Raw genomic sequence first — 23,058 nt, forward strand, 5'->3', positions numbered from 1 at the left:
CACAAAGTAGGAGACAAAACGGCAATGCGGTCACTTACCGAAGATCTCCCCATTTTTGGCATATTCTGTCACCAGATAAAGCATGTTTTTGGTTTCCATAACCTAAAATAAAAAAAAAATAAAAAAAGGCAAAAAAGTATTAAAATATATACCTAAAAATTAAAAAAAAAAAAAAAGAAGAAGAAAAAAAAGTAGTCGACTAATTAACAGGATAGTAATGAGAGAATATAAAGAAGACACCTAAAAGGAAAAATTCTAAACACCGCTCAGGCGTCATCTTGCGTTTCGGACAAGTCCATAATATCATAATTTTAGCAAAAGGCTATGCACGGTGCAGCCAGGAGATTGGAGAGCAAACACCTGCCACACTGCTCTCAATTCCCACAAGAACAGAGGATCAGGCATGCTGAAATTCATCAGCCCCATCCTCCTTCCTCAGACACCCGACATCAGGAGAAAGCTAGGACGCCCACCCAAACTAATGCTGCAAGTAATGTGTGGGCAACGGCTGCCATCTTGGTTTTTAGGCGGTACCAATTTGTCGAAAGAGGAGACAGCAACAAAAAGCTTCTCTGGAGGACCCCACACAGTATATTAATTTTAATTTCTGCCTATTTTTCCTATGGAGGCACTGCAGGGATGCTGAACACTTGCTTTCAGCTGCTCCTGTAGATCATGTCTGATTACAGATGGAGCTAATTTCAGAATTTTCGGTCAATGGCGGCCGGAACTGCTCATTAACGGAGCTGCGCTGCACAGCTCTGGCAACTGTATAGTGGCCGCGGCCAGTACTGCACATTCACCCCGTGCTGCTCCGCAACTGGGCAGATCCGGCCGCCATTGACATCAGTAAAACCTGATCAGTGGAGGTGCTGGGTTTCACAACCCCACAATCAGACACCGATGACATCCTGAGGATAGCCCATCAATCTTAGGGTATGTGCACACGATGCAGATTTAGTGCAGATTTAGTGCAGAACTGCACTGTGATTTACAGTACAATGTAAATCAATGTGAAAAAAAAAAAAAGCTGTGCACATGGTGCAGAAAAATCTGCGCAAAAACGCTGCAGATTTCAAAGAAGTGCATGTCACTTCTTTTGTGCAGTTCTGCAGCGTTTCTGCACCCCTCCATAATAGAAATCCACAGTGGTAAAATCTGCACAAAAAACGCATATAAAACGCACAAAAAAAAGCGCATAAAAAAAACGCACAAAAAACGCACCTGCGGATTCTGCCAGGAGATGCAGATTTAGTGCAGAAAATTCTGCACCACTTTTCCTACGTGTGCACATAGCCTGAAAGTATTGGACAACCCCTTTAAGCTGCCAAGATCTTCTCATAAGGAATGTAAAAGGCCCACAACTCCTTCCTTTAAGCCATGTTCACACATGTGAGGACGTTGCATCCCCCCCCACAGACCAAAGTAATCTATTCTTGCATTTTTTGCTGCTTTTGGTTTTAGGAGTTTCCTTACTATATATATATATAGATAGATATAGATATAGATATAGAGATTATATATATATATATATATATCTATCTATATACACACACACACACACTCTGCATGTTCTGAGCCATTTCTCAAATACCGTTTTACCGCCCCCTCCATTTCTTACCTGGTAAAGCTTGATAATGTGGGGATGGTCCAGCATCTTCATTATTTGTACTTCCCTGTAGATCTTTTCCAGGTTTACAGCATCCAGCTGAGATTTGTCGATAATCTTTATTGCCACCTGCGGAGCGGACAGAGGAGCGCGTGTTAGCCAAGCGGCAAGATACACGTCTAATTTCATACTATCAGAATTACACGTCTGCAAATGGCACCTGGAAATGGATCATCTTCATTTGTACAAGTTACTATTGACCTGCACATAAGTGATTAGCTTCGAGGGATAGTCTCCCGTCAACAAACATTTCCATTAAATAAAAATGTACCATATATACCGTACTTTTTTTTATATTTTCATGCACGCATAGAGAAATGTTATGTAAAAAAAAAAGTTATGTAAAATACTAGTAATTAGTGTACTTTATTTAATATGGACTGCCTGTAGTGACCGGCGAGGCTCTAAAAAAATCGATACCCATAACGATCAGCTCACAGTTTGCCAGGCTGAGTTCAGTATATTTTATATTGCCTGTCCCTGGAACTGCAGTACCAGTACATGTGAAGCAACAAACATTCAGAGGGACGAGGAGCCCCAGGAGGAGGGTCGAGGAGCCCCGGGAGGGACGAGGAGCCCCAAGAGGGACGAGGAGCCCCAAGAGGGACGAGGAGCCCCAAGAGGGACGAGGAGCCCCGGGAGGGACGAGGAGCCCCAGGAGGGACGAGGAGCCCCAAGAGGGTCGAGGAGCCCCAGGAGGAGGGTCGAGGAGCCCCGGGAGGGACGAGGAGCCCCAGGAGGGTCGCGGAGCCCCAGGAGGGACGAGGAGCCCCAAGAGGGACGAGGAGCCCCGGGAGGGACGAGGAGCCCCAGGAGGAGGGTCGAGGAGCCCCGGGAGGAGGGTCGAGGAGCCCCAGGAGGAGGGTCGAGGAGCCCCGGGAGGAGGGTCGAGGAGCCCCGGGAGGGACGAGGAGCCCCAAGAGGGACGAGGAGCCCCAAGAGGGACGAGGAGCCCCAAGAGGGGTCGAGGAGCCCCAAGAGGGTCGAGGAGCCCCAAGAGGGGTCGAGGAGCCCCAAGAGGGACGAGGAGCCCCAGGAGGGACGAGGAGCCCCGGGAGGGACGAGGAGCCCCGGGAGGGACGAGGAGCCCCGGGAGGGACGAGGAGCCCCAAGAGGGTCGAGGAGCCCCAAGAGGAGGGTCGCGGAGCCCCAGGAGGAGGGTCGCGGAGCCCCAGGAGGAGGGTCGAGGAGCCCCAGGAGGAGGGTCGAGGAGCCCCAGGAGGAGGGTCGAGGAGCCCCAAGAGGGACGAGGAGCCCCAAGAGGGACGAGGAGCCTCAATAGGGGTCGAGGAGCCCCAAGAGGGGTCGAGGAGCCCCAAGAGGGGTCGAGGAGCCCCAAGAGGGGTCGAGGAGCCCCAGGAGGAGGGTCGCGGAGCCCCAGGAGGAGGGTCGCGGAGCCCCAGGAGGAGGGTCGAGGAGCCCCAAGAGGGACGAGGAGCCACAAGAGGGACGAGGAGCCACAATAGGGGTCGAGGAGCCCCAAGAGGGGTCGAGGAGCCCCAAGAGGGGTCGAGGAGCCCCAGGAGGAGGGTCGCGGAGCCCCAGGAGGAGGGTCGCGGAGCCCCAGGAGGAGGGTCGCGGAGCCCCAGGAGGAGGGTCGCGGAGCCCCAGGAGGAGGGTCGCGGAGCCCCAGGAGGGTCGAAGAACTGAATCTGATATTGATGGCCGTCCTAGGGATTGGATCATCGATCAGTGGAGTAACTTGAAACTTGTGAGCCTTAATGTAAAATCTCCAACAGGGTCCAAATATACAAGTATTGGTCTTCTCATTCAGGTCTAAGGGACCTTTAGGACCCCCCTTAAGCTGGCCATACACACATGATAACAATCGAACAAAGAAAGATCATTCCAATACATGTGTTCATTTGCAGGACAGCACTATACATATTACATTGTAGACTCCTATGAGATGAAGCCATACATTTCCGATGAACAGCAAACGGACGTAAGGGCACGTTCAGGCGGCCATGCTCGTTTTTACGGATCCATTAAAGGGCCCCTGTGTGCCATCCGTTTTTAACGCACCTGCACAAAAACGGATCAGATGTGCACAGTTTAATGAAATGGACACATGGATTCAGGGAAAAAAAAAAAAAAAACCTATGTGTGAATAGTTACATAAATCGTATGGGTCCACTTTAAGCTTAGAAAGTCTCATTTAGAGGATGTCAGCCCCTATAGGCGAGAATGAAGCCCACCTCTAGCTGTATGTGAGCCGGTGACGTGGATGAGCCGCCCGGCACATGCACAATGAATAAAGCTGCTGACATTTCATGATTCAAGCTCTTTCTCAGAATTATAGTCATCTCCTCCGGGATGCAGCGACAGCTGGCAGGGGAGCAGAAGGATTGGAGGCAGCCTGATTATTCCCGCACCCCACAGGATTCCTCCAGGACACACTTTATATCCCTAGTGAATTTCGGCTTAACCCCTTCCAGACATGAAGCAACCCTCCATCTGACACATTCGGGAACATTTTTTGACCAATGTCATATAAAAGTCATAATACGCAATTTCTTCCGGATGTCACTAAATGCAAAGAGACAGAAGAAGAAAAAAATAACAAAAAAAAAAAAAAGCAGCCAAGAGACAAAATCCACAGCGAGCACCAGCTGAACGGTGCAAAGGGGGAAATCCACAACAAAGCAACCAGCAAGAAATCTGCGGATTCTACAGAGAAGGCATTGCTGATTTTTTCGTGGGTCACTTTCCGTCTCATGTGGACAGACCCTCATGATTTACCTGGCCTTCCGCATAGGAGAAGAATACTTGGGTATACAAAACCTGAATTGCTTTCTACACTAAAGAACGCTCCATCTGTAGACAATCATTTATGAGTGTATGTGGGGCAAAAGAATAACTACTCCATATTCAGTACAAGTTGGAAGCAAAAGGTGGCCAGACATACGTTTATCTGACTATCCAATGAATTAATGAATGAAAGGTTGGGCATGTTGAATTTCAATATGCCCGCTCCTTTTTTCTATACTGGAAGATAATCCGCTCCTGCCAAAGGTGACAAGACAACAATTCACTCCTGTCTTGGCCCAGCTGAGCGTGAATGTATATGAGTGGGGGGGGATCTAGAAGAACGGACACTGAAAGTCTGCGGTTCACGTAATGAACCCATCACTTAATTACTCAACAAATGAAGAGCTCATGGAATTTAAAAAAAAAAAAAAAAAAAAAAAAACATATAAACAATCTTTAACTTCTCTTTTGAGGTCAATGTAAAAATAACGAGACCCATGACTGAAGTCATCAGAGAGCAGCGATCCCTTTGATGTCAGGCGCTCATTTATGATGCGCGTGGATCGGTTCCTTTTTCCTTTGTTCTACTTTTTTCTGGCCTTACTCATAATAACCGTATGCTTTTGCTACATCATGCCAAGTCAAGTTTCTTTAAAATTTCCTATCACAAATCTTAAAACTTTCTGGAAAAAATAAAAAAACAAAAACAACAAAAAAAAACTACTTTACCATTTTTGGGTGTTAACTAGAATAGAATATGGAATTAAGTAACTTTAAACCAGTCCCCCAAATCCAGTGTCTCTTAGGGCAAAAGAAGAGCCCACCAGCAGGCAGGAGGGCTCTACAATTCATTTCTTCAAACCTCAACATTTTTTTCTAAAATGGAAAAAGGTACAAAATGTAAAAAGAATTTCTGTGTAAAACAAGGAGTGCTAACAAGTGTGCACATTTTTTCCCCAACTCCACAACTATGGCACGTCAGTCTGTAGAAACTTTTTTTTTTTTTTTTTTTTTTTAAGGGAGAATTTCTTAAGACTGACGCGCCCCAGTTGTTGGGAGGAAAACAAAATTTGCACACTTGTTAGCAATCCTCGTTTTGACTTTTTGTCTCAGGAAGTCAAATTTAGACAAAAAAGTTCCTGTCTGTCTGTGTATAAACTAGGGCAAAGTGTGTGCCTATTGAGCAGACTCTTCCTGCCAGATTTGCTTTGATTGACAAGACGTGCAAAAAAAGAGAAAGACGTGTCAATCAAGCAGAGTGGGTTGGAGGAGCAAATTGTGTCCAACCCCTCTTTTGGCCTCCCTCGTGTCCAACCCCTCTTTTGGCCTCCCTCGTGTCCAACCCCTCTTTCGGCCTCCCTCGTGTCCAACCCCTCTTTCGGCCTCCCTCGTGTCCAACCCCTCTTTTGGCCTCCCTCGTGTCCACCCCTCTTTTGGCCTCCCTCATATCCACCACTATTTGCCTCCCTCGATTTTCAAACTCTTTTCGTGAAACGCTATAGCATTTTGATAGTTAATCAAAAGTCTAATGACAGAACCAGAGGGGAATTCATACAATCCTTAAAGCTATGTGCACACGATGCAGATTTGCTGCGGATCCACAGCGGATTTTTCGGCGCAGAAACGCTGCAGATCCGCACTGTGATGTACAGTACAATGTTAATCAATGAGCTAAAAAAAAAAAAAAAAAAAGCTGTGCAGATGGTGCGGAAAAATCAGTGCGGAATTGCTGCGGATTTCAAAGAAGTGCTTGTACTTTTGTGTCGATCTGCAGCGTTTCTGCACCCCTCCATGATAAAAATCCGCATTGGCAAAAACCGCAGAAAATCCGCACAAAATCCGCATCAATTCCGCATAAAAACTGCACAAAATCCGCAGCAAATCCACGGCTGCAGATTCTGCCAGGCAATGCGGATTTTGTGAAGAAAATTCTGCACCTCTTTTCCTACGTGTGCACATAGCCTAATTGGGCAGCATGATATTGACAGGTCTTTCTTAAAAAAAAAAAAAATAAATAAATGGCCTTGGGCTAAACATGCATTTTTAAGTAAATCAAATGAGGAGAAATTATTATATAATATATATATATATATATATATATATACACACACACATACATACATATACACAGTTAGGGCCAGAAATATTTGGACAGTGACACAATTTTCGCGAGTTATGCTCTGCATGCCACCACATTGGATTTGAAATGAAACCCCTACAACAGAATTCAAGTGCAGATTGTAACGTTTAATTTGAAGGGTTGAACAAAAATATCTGATAGAAAATGTAGGAATTGTACACATTTCTTTACAAACACTCCACATTTTAGGAGGTCAAAAGTAATTGGACAAATAAACATAACCCAAACAAAATATTTTTATTTTCAATATTTTGTTGCAAATCCTTTGGAGGCAATCACTGCCTTAAGTCTGGAACCCATGGACATCACCAAACGCTGGGTTTCCTCCTTCTTAATGCTTTGCCAGGCCTTTACAGCCGCAGCCTTCAGGTCTTGCTTGTTTGTGGGTCTTTCCGTCTTAAGTCTGGATTTGAGCAAGTGAAATGCATGCTCAATTGGGTTTAGATCTGGAGATTGACTTGGCCATTGCAGAATGTTCCACTTTTTGGCACTCATGAACTCCTGGGTAGCTTTGGCTGTATGCTTGGGGTCATTGTCCATCTGTACTATGAAGCGCCGTCCAATCAACTTTGCAGCATTTGGCTGAATCTGGGCTGAAAGTATATCCCGGTACACTTCAGAATTCATCCGGCTACTCTTGTCTGCTCTTATGTCATCAATAAACACAAGTGACCCAGTGCCATTGAAAGCCATGCATGCCCATGCCATCACGTTGCCTCCACCATGTTTTACAGAGGATGTGGTGTGCCTTGGATCATGTGCCGTTCCCTTTCTTCTCCAAACTTTTTTCTTCCCATCATTCTGGTACAGGTTGATCTTTGTCTCATCTGTCCATAGAATACTTTTCCAGAACTGAGCTGGCTTCTTGAGGTGTTTTTCTGCAAATTTAACTCTGGCCTGTCTATTTTTGGTATTGAATGGTTTGCATCTAGATGTGAACCCTTTGTATTTACTGTCATGGAGTCTTCTCTTTACTGTTGACTTAGAGACAGATACACCTACTTCACTGAGAGTGTTCTGGACTTCAGTTGATGTTGTGAACGGGTTCTTCTTCACCAAATTAAGTATGCGGCGATCATCCACCACTGTTGTCATCCGTGGACGCCCAGGCCTTTTTGAGTTCCCAAGCTCACCAGTCAATTCCTTTTTTCTCAGAATGTACCCAACTGTTGATTTTGCTACTCCAAGCATGTCTGCTATCTCTCTGATGGATTTTTTCTTTTTTTTCAGCCTCAGGATGTTCTGCTTCACCTCAATTGAGAGTTCCTTTGACCGCATGTTGTCTGCTCACAGCAACAGCTTCCAAATGCAAAACCACACATCTGGAATCCACCCCTGACCTTTTAACTACTTCATTGATTACAGGTTAACGAGGGAGACGCCTTCAGAGTTAATTGCAGCCCTTAGAGTCCATTGTCCAATTACTTTTGGTCCCTTGAAAAAGAGGACGCTATGCATTACAGAGCTATGATTCCTAAACCCTTTCTCCGATTTGGATGTGGAAACTATCATATTGCAGCTGGGAGTGTGCACTTTCAGCCCATATTATATATATAATTGTATTTCTGAACATGTTTTTGTAAACAGCTAAAATAACAAAACTTGTGTCACTGTCCAAATATTTCTGGCCCTAACTGTATGTATATGTATATGTATATATATATATATCTCACCAATAAGGTTTGACTACAAAAATATCAGTTAAATATTATACAATTATCCAATAAACAGCAAATTTAAGGCTGTGTGCCCACATTCAGGATTGTTCGCGTTTTTCTTTTTTTTTGCCGGTTTTCCGCTGCAAGAACGCTTACATTAAGCATCCCATTATTAGAATGCATTCCGCAATTTTTGTGCCCACAATGCGCTTTTTTCCACACAAAAAACGCAGCATGTTCATTAATTTTGTGTAATTTCCGCGGATTTGCCGATATTTTATTGCATTGGGAAGCTCTGGAAAAAACGGGAAAAATCCGTCAAAACTCCGCGATAAAAACGCGTGAAAAAAAACGCAAAAAAACGCAAGCGGATTTCCTGCGAAAGGAGTCCGGTTTTGTTCAGGATTGTTTGCAGAATTTTCCTGAACGTGGGCACATAGCCTAATACTGTAAAGGCCATTTGTGGTCTCGTGTTGAACTGAACCACATGTCAGATAATACAGGAATCTAAATGGCTGGCTGCAAATTTTGTTTAACAATCATAATAAATGCCAAATAGGTCGCTATAACTCAGATAATTGGGGGAAAATTGAAAAAATAAATAAATTTGACTTTTGGATATTTTTGGAGTACAACTGTTACAACAAAAAAACAAAAACCCATAAAAAACAGCACAATTAAATTATTTCACTCATTAGGACTAATCTGGTGCCCTTGTATCTGCTTATTTTGCATGTTGGCTGCGGTTTTCTACCTTTCACTCCATGTCCTTGTTATCTAGAAGGAATCATCATCTCGATGACTGAAGATAGAATTATTTTGTTCCCGGCACTCACATTGTGTACGCAGCCATTCTATGTTCAATTCTTTATTATCCTGACAGCGACCGTCCAATGCCGCTATTCATCTACCCTGGCGTGCCCATCCATATCTGCTATGTCTTATGTGACATCTCGCTTTCAGGAGCGCTATTAAAGGCCTGTCGTTACCAATCATTCCCTACAGAATGCAATAAACCATCAAAGTTTGCCACAAAAATCAATACGTCTTCTCGTGCTGTCCGCGACTCAAGGAATACTGTCAAGGTAAATTGCTGTATGTACCATAAAATAGATGACCCCCATGTACGGGATCATCATGAAACTCTAAGAGTAGGGTTTACATGACAACGGAGGATTGTAACTGCTAAATAAAAAAATTAAATATATATATAAGCAAACTAGTCAAATCTAATGACCAATGTAATATTACAATGCGGTCTTCGCACATTGTAGGTCACATCAACGTTGACAATTTGTGGACTGCGAAGGTAGATATGTAGACGACGTACAACCATAAAAAACATGCAGATATATCGACGACGTGCAAAAAAAAAAAAACAACAACAAGCGAGTAAGCAGTCTTTGGAAGCCATCTTAAAGGATGTTCTCGCATTGGACAGGACAGGGGTACTTAGAAGGGTGCTTCATTTTTGTACCCATTTAACTGCCCCTTTAAAAGGGCTTGTCTGGTTGGACAAAAGTTCTCTCTCCAGAAGAGAAGTGATAATTTTTAGATTGCGGAGGATCTAACAGATAGGACTAATTGCCAGAATGGGGCACTTTACCCACACTACAATAAAATAGCCATGCGTATGCTCAACCACCATTCCCTTTATTCCCTATAGGGCTCCTAAGAATACTGTGATCCGTCAGTCTCATGGGAATAAAGAGAGCAGCAGTGGAGCATGCGCACTGCCACTAATCTAATGGGGATAAAAGTGCCTTGTTCTGGTGAAAGGTGTGGTTCCCAGCGGTCGGACTTCCACTGATATGAAAGTCAGCACTTACTCGTTGGATGAGTGGTACGGTAATTTGTAACAGTTGGACAAACCCTTAAGCATGTAATCCTGCCAATCTGTAGGATCAGAATCCCTCTGATTAAAGGAGCTGGCCAACTATTACAAGTCATCACTTATCCATGCAGATTGCTGAGGGTCCAAACGCTGAAAACAGTGTCCGGAGGGCCCTCGCTTGAATAGAGAAATGGTTGCGCATGAGTACAACCCCTCTATTAATTGTGAATGGGGCTGATAAAGATTGAACAATATGGGCTTTATTTAATTGGAGGTCTCCAGAGCCTGTTCTCGGGAGTCTGGACCCTTGCAGATCCACGTATCACTTACTTTGTGCATAGCAGATACATTTTTCATTGTCAGGCTATCCCCATTAGAGTGGCTAACCTTTAAAAAAAAAAATCCCTATAAACTTCCCAGTAAGCTCATCATGAAATATTTCCTGATTGGATTCCCATCTGTACTCCATTTCCCTGCAGCGCCTCCAACGGGGAAAACGAAGTACTGCTCGGTACTCATCAATAGACTCCTAACAAATACTTGTGCCCCCTTCTCAATGGTGACCTAGGCAGTTGCCTGCACTGCCTAAACCCATACCGACACTGACGTGGCTGGCTGCGCTCCATTACTACTTAAAGGCCTTTGCCCAAAATACAGAGAAGCAGAGTAATAAAGCTCAATAATATAGTGTTATTTTTGCCGATCTGCCATTAATTACCTGTAAACAAGACTGTAATAATGAAAAAGTTAAGAATAAAGACCAAATTAATTGATTTTCTTGGAGCAGGAATGTCTGCCAGTAATCAGCAGCATGTTGCCTAAATACTTGTCCTACGTTGTTGAAGAAAAAAATCCCGTCTTGCTCCAGAACATTAAAGTCCTGGCACGGTGACGGCAGCTAGGACGTATCCCAATGGTTTGATTCCTTAGTCTGGAGCTCAGCCGGCCGAGCAATCATTACATTCCAGCTCATGCACGCCCTCGGTGCTGCCGCTTCCAAAACTAAGTGAGCAGGCGGCCAAAAGCTGGAGAATAGGCCTTGTGGTTAAATAATGAGGGTTAATAAATAATAATACAACAAACAACGGGGCTTTGTTAAGACTTGAGTCAGTGCCTTCGTGTTGGTTTTGCTCACAGGATGACATTGCTATTCTCCTAATGATCTCAGTAACTAACGCTTTACATTTACTTACCGCGCCGTGCTGCCAAACATAAAATAGCACGCGGCTTAAAGGAGCCGACGATTATCTACATCAACCCTCGTCACAGAATGTATTCCAACATACCACCGCCATAGATACTTAGAAAAGTAAGGTTAATTTTAAAAGGTTGTGGTCACTTTTAGGGGGCAGTTTGTGTATTTTTTGGGAAGCAAAGTATTTTTGTAATAGGGTTTGATTAAACATCCTGGACTGTTTGGCTTCCTACAGCCTCTATGTATCACAGTACATAGCACACGGAGTTAACCGTAAAATCCATCAGCGAGTTTGTTATCTGATCCGAAACCCTTTTCTCTCTCTTCTCCAGGACCATCTTCTATTCTGATTCACAACCAGTTGAAAAAGTTACATTTGAACTGATCCGCAACGTTTTATCGTCTGACACATACATGTACTGTGACACATAGAAGCTGTAGAATTAAAAAAAACAATGCAACATTTTAAAAGGAAACTTTATTGCAAAAAAAAGATTTTCATCTAAAAATATATGCATTTAAAGGGGATGTCCACTGGATAGGTGATAACTTCTTAGAACTTTGAAGGTCCGACTGCAGAGAATCACACCAATCAATCACCAGAATTTGTGTAGGTTTATGCTCAGGACTGACTGTTCCGCCTTCCATTCTCTTTGGAGACTTCTGATAAAAGCAAATCGTAGCCTTTGACAGTCAAAAAGAGAATAAACATAGCGGTAGTCGAGAATGCCCAGTGCTACTCCACTGTAACAGACAACCCCAATAAAGTAAAAAAATAAAAAATAAAAAAAAAAGTCCCCAAAAACTTCTCAGGCTGAAACAGTGGACAAAACTACAGCCACCCACACTCTGATAGGTCAATAAGACATCAGAGGGTTGTTTTTTTTAATGAAACATTTACCCATTATTAATTTATCTTCCAGTCAAATCAACGGGTATATGAAAAAAAAAACAAAAAAAGAAAAAAAAAATACTAAACTTTATCAGCATGCACAAGAGACAGTAAAAATGCAACAACAAAAAAAGCCACAGGAAAAAATAAAAACAGGGCACAAAGCCTGCTTTTTTTGAAGCAGCTTCTTTACTGACAAAAGAGCAGGCTTTGGCATGGGGGAAAAAATGCAGCAATGATGCAATGTGTGAACATAGCCTGGAGGTGCAAAAAGGCAAAAAAAAAAAAAAAAAAAAAGCAGCGAGTGCTGGAGATTTTGTAAATCTCATTCACTTTGCTTGTTGGGTAAAAAGCTGCGCTCCTTTTTTTTGTGTGACAAAAATGTAAATGTGAACAGGCGCTTAGATGCTTTTGCATTTGCGCTTGGAATACGTCAGGATTGATACATACCGGAAATAGATAAGAAAAAGGCAACAAAAAAATGATGCAAAAAGGAAAACCAAGGAGGTGAACTCCAAGTTACAGAGTTGTGAAATGCTAAAAAGTCAATGTTGGGAAAATGATGACTTCCTCTGACCTCAGAAGGGTAACGCGGGGATCAGATAGAGGCCAAAACTGGGAATAAACATTTCGTCATCCCGGGCAGATCATTAACGCAGTGGACAGAGTATTCTGTTCTATCCATAAACAAAAAAAAAAAAAAGAGGACATAAAACTAAAATAACCAAAGAGATATTATTAACCATTCCTGTGGCAAAACAGCTGTCGGCAGCTGGATTATTGAGAGGAAACAGGAAACGTTTATTCAGCTTGTCATATACAAAAACATAGAATTCAAGGTTTGTACGGTGGAATTAAAACGTTTGTCCTTGGAACAGCGCCACTCTTGTCGGTGGGCTACAAGTGGTACTGCAGCTCATCTTAATGCACGCTTGCAATACCAAGCACAGCCAATAGGCAACAGTGGCGCTGTCTGAGAAACAAAGAAAAAGCCTGCTGAATATCCCCCTCTAAAGTTGTTATTTCCAAAGATCTATGGAGTCAGGACTACATTGCTATAGGCCAAAGATAACCCGTAATTGTACCATTCTGCCGGCGAGCTTTTATTACAGTATAAATTATATTTGCAAACTTTGGAAATTATACGTATAAAAGTTATTTTTGATCGATTTGGGTTTACGCAGATGTTGTAACGCAACTTTACAATCTGACAAGCGCCTGTTTATACGCACCTACCGCGCTGCACAGGTAGGAGATATGGCTCTAGTTAGTTGGTGACTATATCAGCGACATTCTTCATTATCAGGGAATATTGAAAATTCGGTGCAGTCCGCCAGCACCATGCTGTAGAGCAGGAGGAGCCGAGAAGATTGATATATAGATTTGTGGGAAAAGATTCGGTGTAATTTGTAACCTAATCTCTGCTCCTTCCGGTTTAAGAGTCCGGTGGGCGGTCCTAAATCAGTGAGGCTGCCCTAAAGCATTACTAAACCCAGCAGAAGCAGAGTGTATCCCTAAACTATATAGTTTAGTGGTAAAAATCAGAAGAACTTTTAAATTTGGTGATCATCTCGGCTCCTGCTGGGTTTAGGAGTCCTACTGATTAGGACCGCCCACTGGACTCTTAAGCCAGATTGAGAAGAGACTAATTTAATTATCAATTACACAGAATTTATTCCCAAAAAAAACTATAATCAATCAGCTCAGCTCCTTTTCCTCTATAATAGGCTGCTGAAGCATGGACACTGACCAGCATGCCCAATATTACAGGTCCACATTAAAGAGCCAGTCCAACCCAATAATACAAAAAAAATAAAAATATGCATAGCAATTCCAGATTTCACATGTATTTCTGTTAATATCCACAGCCATGTCTATTTGGATTACTGCTCAAGATAGACATACGGACGACCACATGACAACCCACATGCTTATGTTTTCAAACAAAGTTGATAAAAATCAATGGTACAAGTGAATAAGAGCCTTTATAATACATCTTATTAGCGAAATAGGCTTCTTTCCCCACTCGAGCAGATTCTCCTCCTCCTGGACTCCTAATTTTCTCTGAAAACCAGGTAAAATCTTCCAGTTCACTGAAGGATCAGAATACAGTTGCCTATTAACGTATATGGTGAGGAAGAAGAGTGAAAGAAGTAGAGAGACTTGAACAAAGACGGCTGCTGTTGCTTTCTTGTGTTTTAGTGCTGGATTCACAGTTACCCTGCTCAGTATTGCTGTATAAATGTCCTCCATGCTGCTGTTACTTTCTAGGATAGTCATTATTTAAGTCCAATGCTGGATTAACAACTACCAAGCTTAATGCTGCTACTTTCCAACAAGTCATTTCAGTCCAGGACAGGATTCACACCTATCCTGCTCAGTAATTTCTAATGTCCTCCATGCTGTTGCTACTTTCTAACAAGTCATTTCACTCCAGAGCTGGATTCGCACCTATCCTGCTCAGTAATTATAATGTCCTCCATGTTGCTGCTACTTTCTAACAAGTCATCATTTCACTCCAGGACTGGATTCACAGCTACTCTGCTCAGTAAAAATGTATAATGTCCACCATGCAGTTGCTTCTAAACAGAAACAGGAAAGCAGGAATCCCTCATGTCTTTGTGTGCTGTGTATAGGAGACATTATTCCAGCTAGTCCACACCCACTGGCTCAGAGACAACTGAAAAGTAGAGCTAGTGACTAAAGAGGGGAAAACTGGTGAAAAAAAAAAATACACCAAAAAAGAGACCCTACTAAGCTATGGAAATGTCACCACTGACCTGAGTATTTAGTAGTGTTGAGAAAGTTTTTTTTTTTTTTTTTTTAATAAAAGGGAACAAAAACTAAGATGTACAGTAATCATGATGATGATGATGATTGGTGGTGATGGTGATGAGGATGATGATGTATTTCTCAGCTAAACCAGAAATGGTTTTATTTTTATAGAAGTGAAGGGGCACATAAAGGAATAAAGGGGATGGAGAAATTGAATGAACATTCCAGGGTTGTTCCTGGCATAAAGGAGATTTATTTTTATTAATTGCAGAGTTAATAAGGCTTTTTTTTTTTTCTTCAATAAATAGCGGATTAGTCATTCCACAGGCGAGCGGCCTCATTCTGTATGAAATGCCAGCCGCAGCAGGGGTATCTGGATGGAGGTGTGATGAACAATTCAATGTCTGTTATTTATATACCCGGGACTGTGTATTAATGATTCGCCACGCTTTTGTAATAGGCGCCTATTTATTCCCTCCTCCCGCTGCCTCTTGGACATAACTTGGAACATTGTGATTAGAGGAATTTGTCGTAACGGCCACATACTGATATGTTAATGGCTGAAGATTCATTTCCAGCTATGGCAGAACTGTAAAAAAAAAAAATCTATATTAAGATGTTTTCACAGAGCCGTGAGATCCTGAGGTATAAAATTTAAGAAGGTGAAATATTACAATAAAATCGCCCATGAACTAAATATTTAATGGGTTAATGAAAAAAAAAAAAAAAAAACAAGTACAAGAAATTCCGAAAAAGAAATATAGTTCATGGTAAAGTTTCAGATAAAAGTTCACAAGGAGACAGATGTTGGCGACAGCGGCGATCTGCCCGGTCCTTCATTTATCTCCAGGGCCCCGTGCACGGAAAGCGCAGCAGCTACTCCTTATCTCCCGGTTGCACAGCATCCTCTGCTTCCTTACCTTCCCCACTCGTCACTGCTCATTACAAGCATTAGGATACGTTCACAGCTCTTTCTAAAACCCGTTGCGCATTTCTGCAAAATGCCGCGGAACTGCGCAAGTCCTAGTCAAGCCGTCATCTACTTGACTTTTCGAAATTCATCTTAAATACCGTAAGTAACACGCTACTTAAATCGGTAGGAAAAAAAAAAAAAAAAAATTCCGATATGGCTAACGGGGCTACAAAAACAATGGAGGTTGTGAGTGCTCCTAACCCATTTGTCCCCCAAAAAATGAGGTCCCAGAAGAGGGATGTACCGTAACAGGTTGGGGGAAGCAAAGTCACTCATGTATCGCCAGTCAACGAAACATAAAATATTGCCAAGCATGACAAGACGACGACACAAAGTTCAGGATGGTAAGATTGGCCCTCAACCCCAACCATTTATGGATAATTCTTCCATGATTTTCTAATGGAAATATTCAGAGGCATCAGACTCCGTTCGACGTCAGACGCAGATCCTGGTTCAAGAACACTTAATCCATGTAAGAATATGATTTTTTTTTCATTTAATACCTTTGAAGCGCCATCTAATTTAAAGGGGATCAATCTATTCTCTCAGATAACTATTGGACACTACAGCTGGGGACAACAAACAAGAGTGATCTTCAAATATATGGGATTACCCTTAATGGCCATGCTTGGAGGCAAACATTGTATAAAAGGTGCACTTTGATTCAGCGAACAGTTATTTGTTCTTCACTCTCCAATACACGTGCATGCTCAATTGGAATCAGCATGCACATGTTATCAGTTGGGAGAGGATAATATGCTATTGGTGATGGAGGGTCGGGACGGCCCCCGTCCCGAGAGAGAGGGTCAGGACGGCCCCCGTCCCGAGAGAGAGGGTCGGGACGGCCCCCGTCCCGAGAGAGGGTCGGGACGGCCCCCGTCCCGAGAGAGAGGGTCGGGACGCCCCCCGTCCCGAGAGAGAGGGTCAGGACGGCCCCCGTCCCGAGAGAGAGGGTCGGGACTGCCCCCGTCCCGAGAGAGAGGGTCGGGACGGCCCCCGTCCCGAGAGAGAGGGTCGGGACGGCCCCCATCCCGAGAGAGAGGGTCGGGACGGCCCCCGTCCCGAGAGAGAGGGTCGGGACGGCCCCCGTCCCGAGAGAGAGGGTCGGGACGGCCCCCGTCACGAGAGAGAGGGTAGGGAAGCCCCCGCCGACACCTGTCCCGTGAGTGCCGCGATGCGTCCATCCACACCTGTCCTGGGAGAACCAGGACAGTCTCATACACATCGATCAGACAGGACAAATGTATGATGGATATGTTAAAAACATGACCCACTGCACACTGCTGTCAAACGAGAGATTACCACGCAGACACAGCTGTCCCCATGAGTACAGCATCCCCTGAATCGTGGCCAGAGTATGACTGGGCCAATTTCCCATCGTTGCGTCTGCATCTGTAGAATATTCTGTCAGTATATCAAATGTCCCAGCCTGTGCTCGGTAACATTACCAGGGACCTGTGGAAAAATCATGTCGGGAGAATCGTGTTCTGCCCCAATAATGCCAGGTGGCATTGGCGAGAGGAGATGTTGCACTTTACATAGGTGCAGTCATCCAATGACTAAATTTATTACGTCAATTAACAGCCCCACCCCGCTTACTGTCCTCGTTGCAGCTTGAGTTCTCATTTCTATTTGGGTTTTGCCAAGTCACCCGTATGAGACCAAGCTATAAGACATGGGAGCCACTGAAATCTGAAAATCTTTAGTCACCCTCGTAGAAACACACCTTGTTGTGGTCACATCTAAAGACGCCTGGGTACTGGCACAAGAGCGGTCGGGATCATGCACAAATGCCCTTGAAGAAAAACTTTTCCTCCTCGTCCATTTCAGAAAAACGTTTCAACCTTCTTATACATCCTGAGACGGCGGCTGAAACACGACTGAAGGTCTCGCACCTACCATTGAACAAAAAGGGCACGCGACCGGGAGGAAAGCCTGAACCTGCGGCACCAAAATCGGAGATGTGGGTAACAATGATATTAGAGGACTATTGGTGCCGAGACTTAAGAATAGTAACGAAGGACAAAGAAACTCACCAACATGCTGGATTTTCTAGAATCTAGGGCACTGATGCCAACTGAGGTGGCAGTGTAGAAGTATAGATCAAACCAACTGCAAATGAACTGGCGGTGTAGAAGTTGGGATCAAGCTGAAGTGTAGCAGTAGGAATCAAGCTGATGCCCACCAAGTTCTGGTGTCACAGTGATGATCAAGCTTATGCCCAAAGTAGTGGTGGTGCAAAGTTTATGCCCACTGAACTAGCGGTACAGCAGTAGGTACTAAGCAGATTCCCACTTAATTGACGGCACTCCAGTAGAAATTAAGCTGATTCTTGGTGCAACAGGTAGGACTGAGCTGAAGCCCACCGAAATCTCAGCGTAGCATTAGGGATCAATCGAATGCCCATTGAAGTGCCCATTTAGCAGTGCAGGTCATTCTTCATTTGGTAGGACTTTGGCAGATATTTAAAAGAGAAAAATGCTTGAACACCACCTAGCTTTTTCAGAAATTTCTTTCTGGCTGGAATTGATTTCAGAAGTAGATTTGTTTTGTAAGAAAAATTGAACAACGTGAGGTCACTGGCTGAAACGCTCACGATTTCTAACGTGGTAATCTGCCCAAGGACAGGACGGCGACGGATGACGCCAACCTGTGCTGATCCATTCTTAACCCAGTCTGGATTTCTGTCTGTTCGCGGTCAAAGGGGGTAAGGATCCTTAACAGCTTACCCACTTCTTAACCTAATTATTATCCAAGTTGGATCACTCAGCATCAAGGCTAATTCCTTAGTCCTACATACAAGCTTAGTGCACAAACCTATCACATCTCCACTGACCGGCAGAATTATACGAAACGAGTGACTATTCGTGGTGTACCTGGGAATCCACGTTCCATCGGGAGGTTTCCCCAAACGTTGCAAGTTCTCCCCCATGTACAGTACATGTAATGCGCTAGATTGCTGATCGATGGGGGTCTGAACTTGGGGAACCCCAGAAATCACAAGAAGGAGCTTCCAGAACCCAAAGAACAAAGCTCTGTAGAGCCCCGTCTTCAATGGTGCGGAGGATACCTTCAAAGTAACATAGTAACATAGTTAGTAAGGCCGAAAAAAGACATTTGTCCATCCAGTTCAGCCTATATTCCATTATAATAAATACCCAGATCTACGTCCTTCTACAGAACCTAATAATTGTATGATACAATATTGTTCTGCTCCAGGAAGACATCCAGGCCTCTCTTGAACCCCTCGACTGAGTTCGCCATCACCACCTCCTCAGGCAAGCAATTCCAGATTCTCACTGCCCTAACAGTAAAGAATCCTCTTCTATGTTGGTGGAAAAACCTTCTCTCCTCCAGACGCAAAGAATGCCCCCTTGTGCCCGTCACCTTCCTTGGTATAAACAGATCCTCAGCGAGATATTTGTATTGTCCCCTTATATACTTATACATGGTTATTAGATCGCCCCTCAGTCGTCTTTTTTCTAGACTAAATAATCCTAATTTCGCTAATCTATCTGGGTATTGTAGTTCTCCCATCCCCTTTATTAATTTTGTTGCCCTCCTTTGTACTCTCTCTAGTTCCATTATATCCTTCCTGAGCACCGGTGCCCAAAACTGGACACAGTACTCCATGTGCGGTCTAACTAGGGATTTGTACAGAGGCAGTATAATGCTCTCATCATGTGTATCCAGACCTCTTTTAATGCACCCCATGATCCTGTTTGCCTTGGCAGCTGCTGCCTGGCACTGGCTGCTCCAGGTAAGTTTATCATTAACTAGGATCCCCAAGTCCTTCTCCCTGTCAGATTTACCCAGTGGTTTCCCGTTCAGTGTGTAATGGTGATATTGATTCCCTCTTCCCATGTGTATAACCTTACATTTATCATTGTTAAACCTCATCTGCCACCTTTCAGCCCAAGTTTCCAACTTATCCAGATCCATCTGTAGCAGAATACTATCTTCTCTTGTATTAACTGCTTTACATAGTTTTGTATCATCTGCAAATATCGATATTTTACTGTGTAAACCTTCTACCAGATCATTAATGAATATGTTGAAGAGAACAGGTCCCAATACTGACCCCTGCGGTACCCCACTGGTCACAGCGACCCAGTTAGAGACTATACCATTTATAACCACCCTCTGCTTTCTATCACTAAGCCAGTTACTAACCCATTTACACACATTTTCCCCCAGACCAAGGATCTACAAAGTGATCCTTTGTAGAGTGTAAAGCACTAGGAAAAAGAATTAGAAAGTTAATAGGGCATCCGGGGTCAACATGAATTATGTTCTATCCAGTGGAAAGATGTTAATAGCTCAGTGTGGGCCCCACCAATGGGACCCCCCCACGAATCGCCATAAAGTAGACCTACATTCTTTATCCTCCATTGGCTGTGAGCCCTCACAGGCAGGGTCCTCCCTCCTTCTGTACCTGTGTGCCTTGTTTTTTGCTCATGTATTTGTCAATATTTGCCCCCTTTTCAGATGTAAAGCGCCATTGAATAAATGGCGCTATAAAAATATATAATAATAATAATAATAATAATAATAATAATAGGCCTCATGAGCGCAAACTGGATGAGATGAATGAACCAGGCCGCTTGAACCGAAGTGTATGAGCTTGAGCTTGAAAATGTCCCCTGTGCCGAGCGCGCCACCGTCCCCTGTGCAGAGTGTGCCACCGTCCCCTGTGCAGAGTGTGCCACCGTCCCCTGTGCCGAGCGCGCCACCGTCCCCTGCCTTGATTGCAAAAAAGTATTAACTAGAGGACAAATTTTTTAAAAACTAAAGTTTGTAAATCCAAACTTCCAACATGGTGGAAGTTTTCACTGCATGGAATGAAATCCATGCTGAATTCTGACGAAAAAAAAAAAAAGTACAAACATGCAGCAGATTTGAAAATCCACACAGGTGGTTTATTTCTTTGCAGTTTTATTTAGCCGGTTATTATTACGTTACGGATTTTCTACACGCAAATTCCAAACAGAAAATTGGCACCTAACGTGCAGTATGTGAATGATTGCTAAGAAGAGCCTTGAATAGAGCGACTGCAGCACATGCGCAATAATGTTCGATTCGGAGCCAAAGAGACTGACAGGCGAGCGAGGAAAAAGTCCAATATTTCCTTAAAGGGAATGCAGCTCTAATTTGTAAGGCTAGGGTCACACATACCGCTTTGCATGCGACATTTAGGAAGCGGCATCTCAGCAGAAGGACCTCCGACATGCACCGAGCGTTTTGAGACCACAGCCTTAGTATAAAGGCAATTTTAGCCGCTCTCCTTCACTGTCTGAAGAGCACTCCTGATTTAGGTTAAGAACACGTAAGAAACTCAATATCTCACATCACGATCATCCGCGCAGGGGCCACTAAGAAAAGACACAGTGACCTAGAACTTAGACGCTTCAGCCTGAGATTACTAGACTGGGTTTACGGGAGCTTGTCCTCCTAAACCCAAGATGGTCCAGACACGGAGAAGCTTCGATGATGAGCAGCTCTTGACCCAGACAAATCCTTTCCTCTCGTCTAATGTTCTTTGGCGCTGACCTTCTTTGTGACACAAAATAGTTCTGTGAGGGCCACCACGGTCTTAGCCGCACACTTCGGATTGTGTATTCTCAACATGGATACAAAAAAGGCTGAACGATGACCGTGCAGGGAATTTGAAAGTTGCATTTAGCTTTTAATTTTTATTTTATTTTTTTAATAAAAAAAAAAAAAAAAAAAAAAAAAAAAAAAAAGGACAAAAAAAATTTCCCACCCATTAAATTTTTTTTTTTTTTTGAGGTTCCAAACGTCACCATGAAAAATGCACACTTGGCCACGTTGCTAGGACGAGGCTGAGCGCCGGGCCCCTGGTATCCATGGAGTTAATGTTTGTGGCACAGAGCTGGCCACGTAACAACGTGCGCTTTATGTAATTGCTGATGAAAGGAGATAAAATAAGGGTGAGTAAATAAACCTGGAGTCTGAGATGTTTGTAAAAAAATGAGAAATATTTGCACAAAGTAAACAGCTTTTATTCTGCCACGGTCCGTCCTGCCAAGATTAACAAAAAGTCAACCTCTGACTGCGCACCGACGGGGCCACCAATGTCACAATCAATTCTTCATTGGTTCCTTACATTCCTACGGGTTCAAAACTGTGCCCAAAGCAGCTGAATGTCTGGAGATGTCACATGGAGTTAAAGGGGTTATCCAGGTCTAACCTTCGATGATCTTTCCATAGGATAGGTCATCAATGAGATCGGTAGGGGTGACGGGTATCCCCAACGATCTCAATTACTGATCCTAAAGTCCCAATACACCTATGATGACTGAACGTAATGACTCAATACACAAGAGCGCTGGTGTTCCTTCCGAGAAAGCCTCTGCCAAATTCTTCCGTAGACTGCTTATTTCCTGGAGGCCATACAATCGGCAGTCCAAAATTGGACATGTTAGATCAATATCTCCTCTGACAATTGTCCAAGGATCTATACACAGACTGTTGGCCGCACCTGTCAATAATCGGTGGACTTGGCCGACACTAGTTTAATGGGGATGGAGGGCTCAAAGGTCACAGATACATTAGTCCTGGACAACCCCTCCAACTCCAGACATTCAGCGGTACCATCACATCGGGCACAGATTGGTTCCTTGACCAGCCGTTACCAGCTCTGGGGTCCAGATGAGATGTAGGCCATGTCGTAGTCAGACAATGGCACTGGCAAAATAGAGAGGTGGTATTTTTGCTCCCCCCCAATCTTGCCAAGAAACTAACATTTATGTGAGGTTTGTGCAAGCTTTGCCTATTTTTGGACCAACATTCCATAAATTGACACAAAAAAAAAAAAAAAAAAAAAAAATTTGGACAGTAGTCTGTCATGGGAATTCCTGCCAACAGTCCTGATTTTGCTAGGACTGTCCAATAAACCGGTGGGTATTTTGAGTTGTTTTTTTTTTTTTATCCTGGGTGTTTGTCGTTTTCTCTAAAAACTTTACAAATTTTGGATTTTGAATGTTGACAAGCAAATGTACAAAGACAGTGCACAGAAACTGGACTTTGTTCTCCGTGTGCTGCCAAGTCCAAGGTTGTTGGATTTTTCTGGGGAAGAAATCTGCACCGAATTGTGTATTTTGGGCTCAGATTTGCCTGTAAATTTCTTTACGAGAGCTGAAATATAAGT

At 43.6% G+C, this 23,058-nt stretch overlaps 1 protein-coding gene across 1 annotated transcript in view; it reads right to left on the reverse strand.

The window, feature by feature from the left end:
• SIK2 (salt inducible kinase 2) overlaps positions 1-23,058 on the reverse strand; it is a 118,114-nt gene that overhangs the window by 79,287 nt on the left and 15,769 nt on the right. Inside the window, exons 2-3 of the mRNA XM_069741863.1 lie at positions 1,622-1,738; positions 39-102 (exon numbers count right to left, since the gene is read on the reverse strand). Of these exons, the coding sequence (XP_069597964.1) occupies positions 39-102; positions 1,622-1,738 (181 nt within the window). The remainder of the gene's footprint in view (positions 1-38; positions 103-1,621; positions 1,739-23,058) is intronic.

Source organism: Ranitomeya imitator, chromosome 10, assembly GCF_032444005.1.
Source record: "Ranitomeya imitator isolate aRanImi1 chromosome 10, aRanImi1.pri, whole genome shotgun sequence".
Taxonomy (NCBI): domain Eukaryota; kingdom Metazoa; phylum Chordata; class Amphibia; order Anura; family Dendrobatidae; genus Ranitomeya; species Ranitomeya imitator.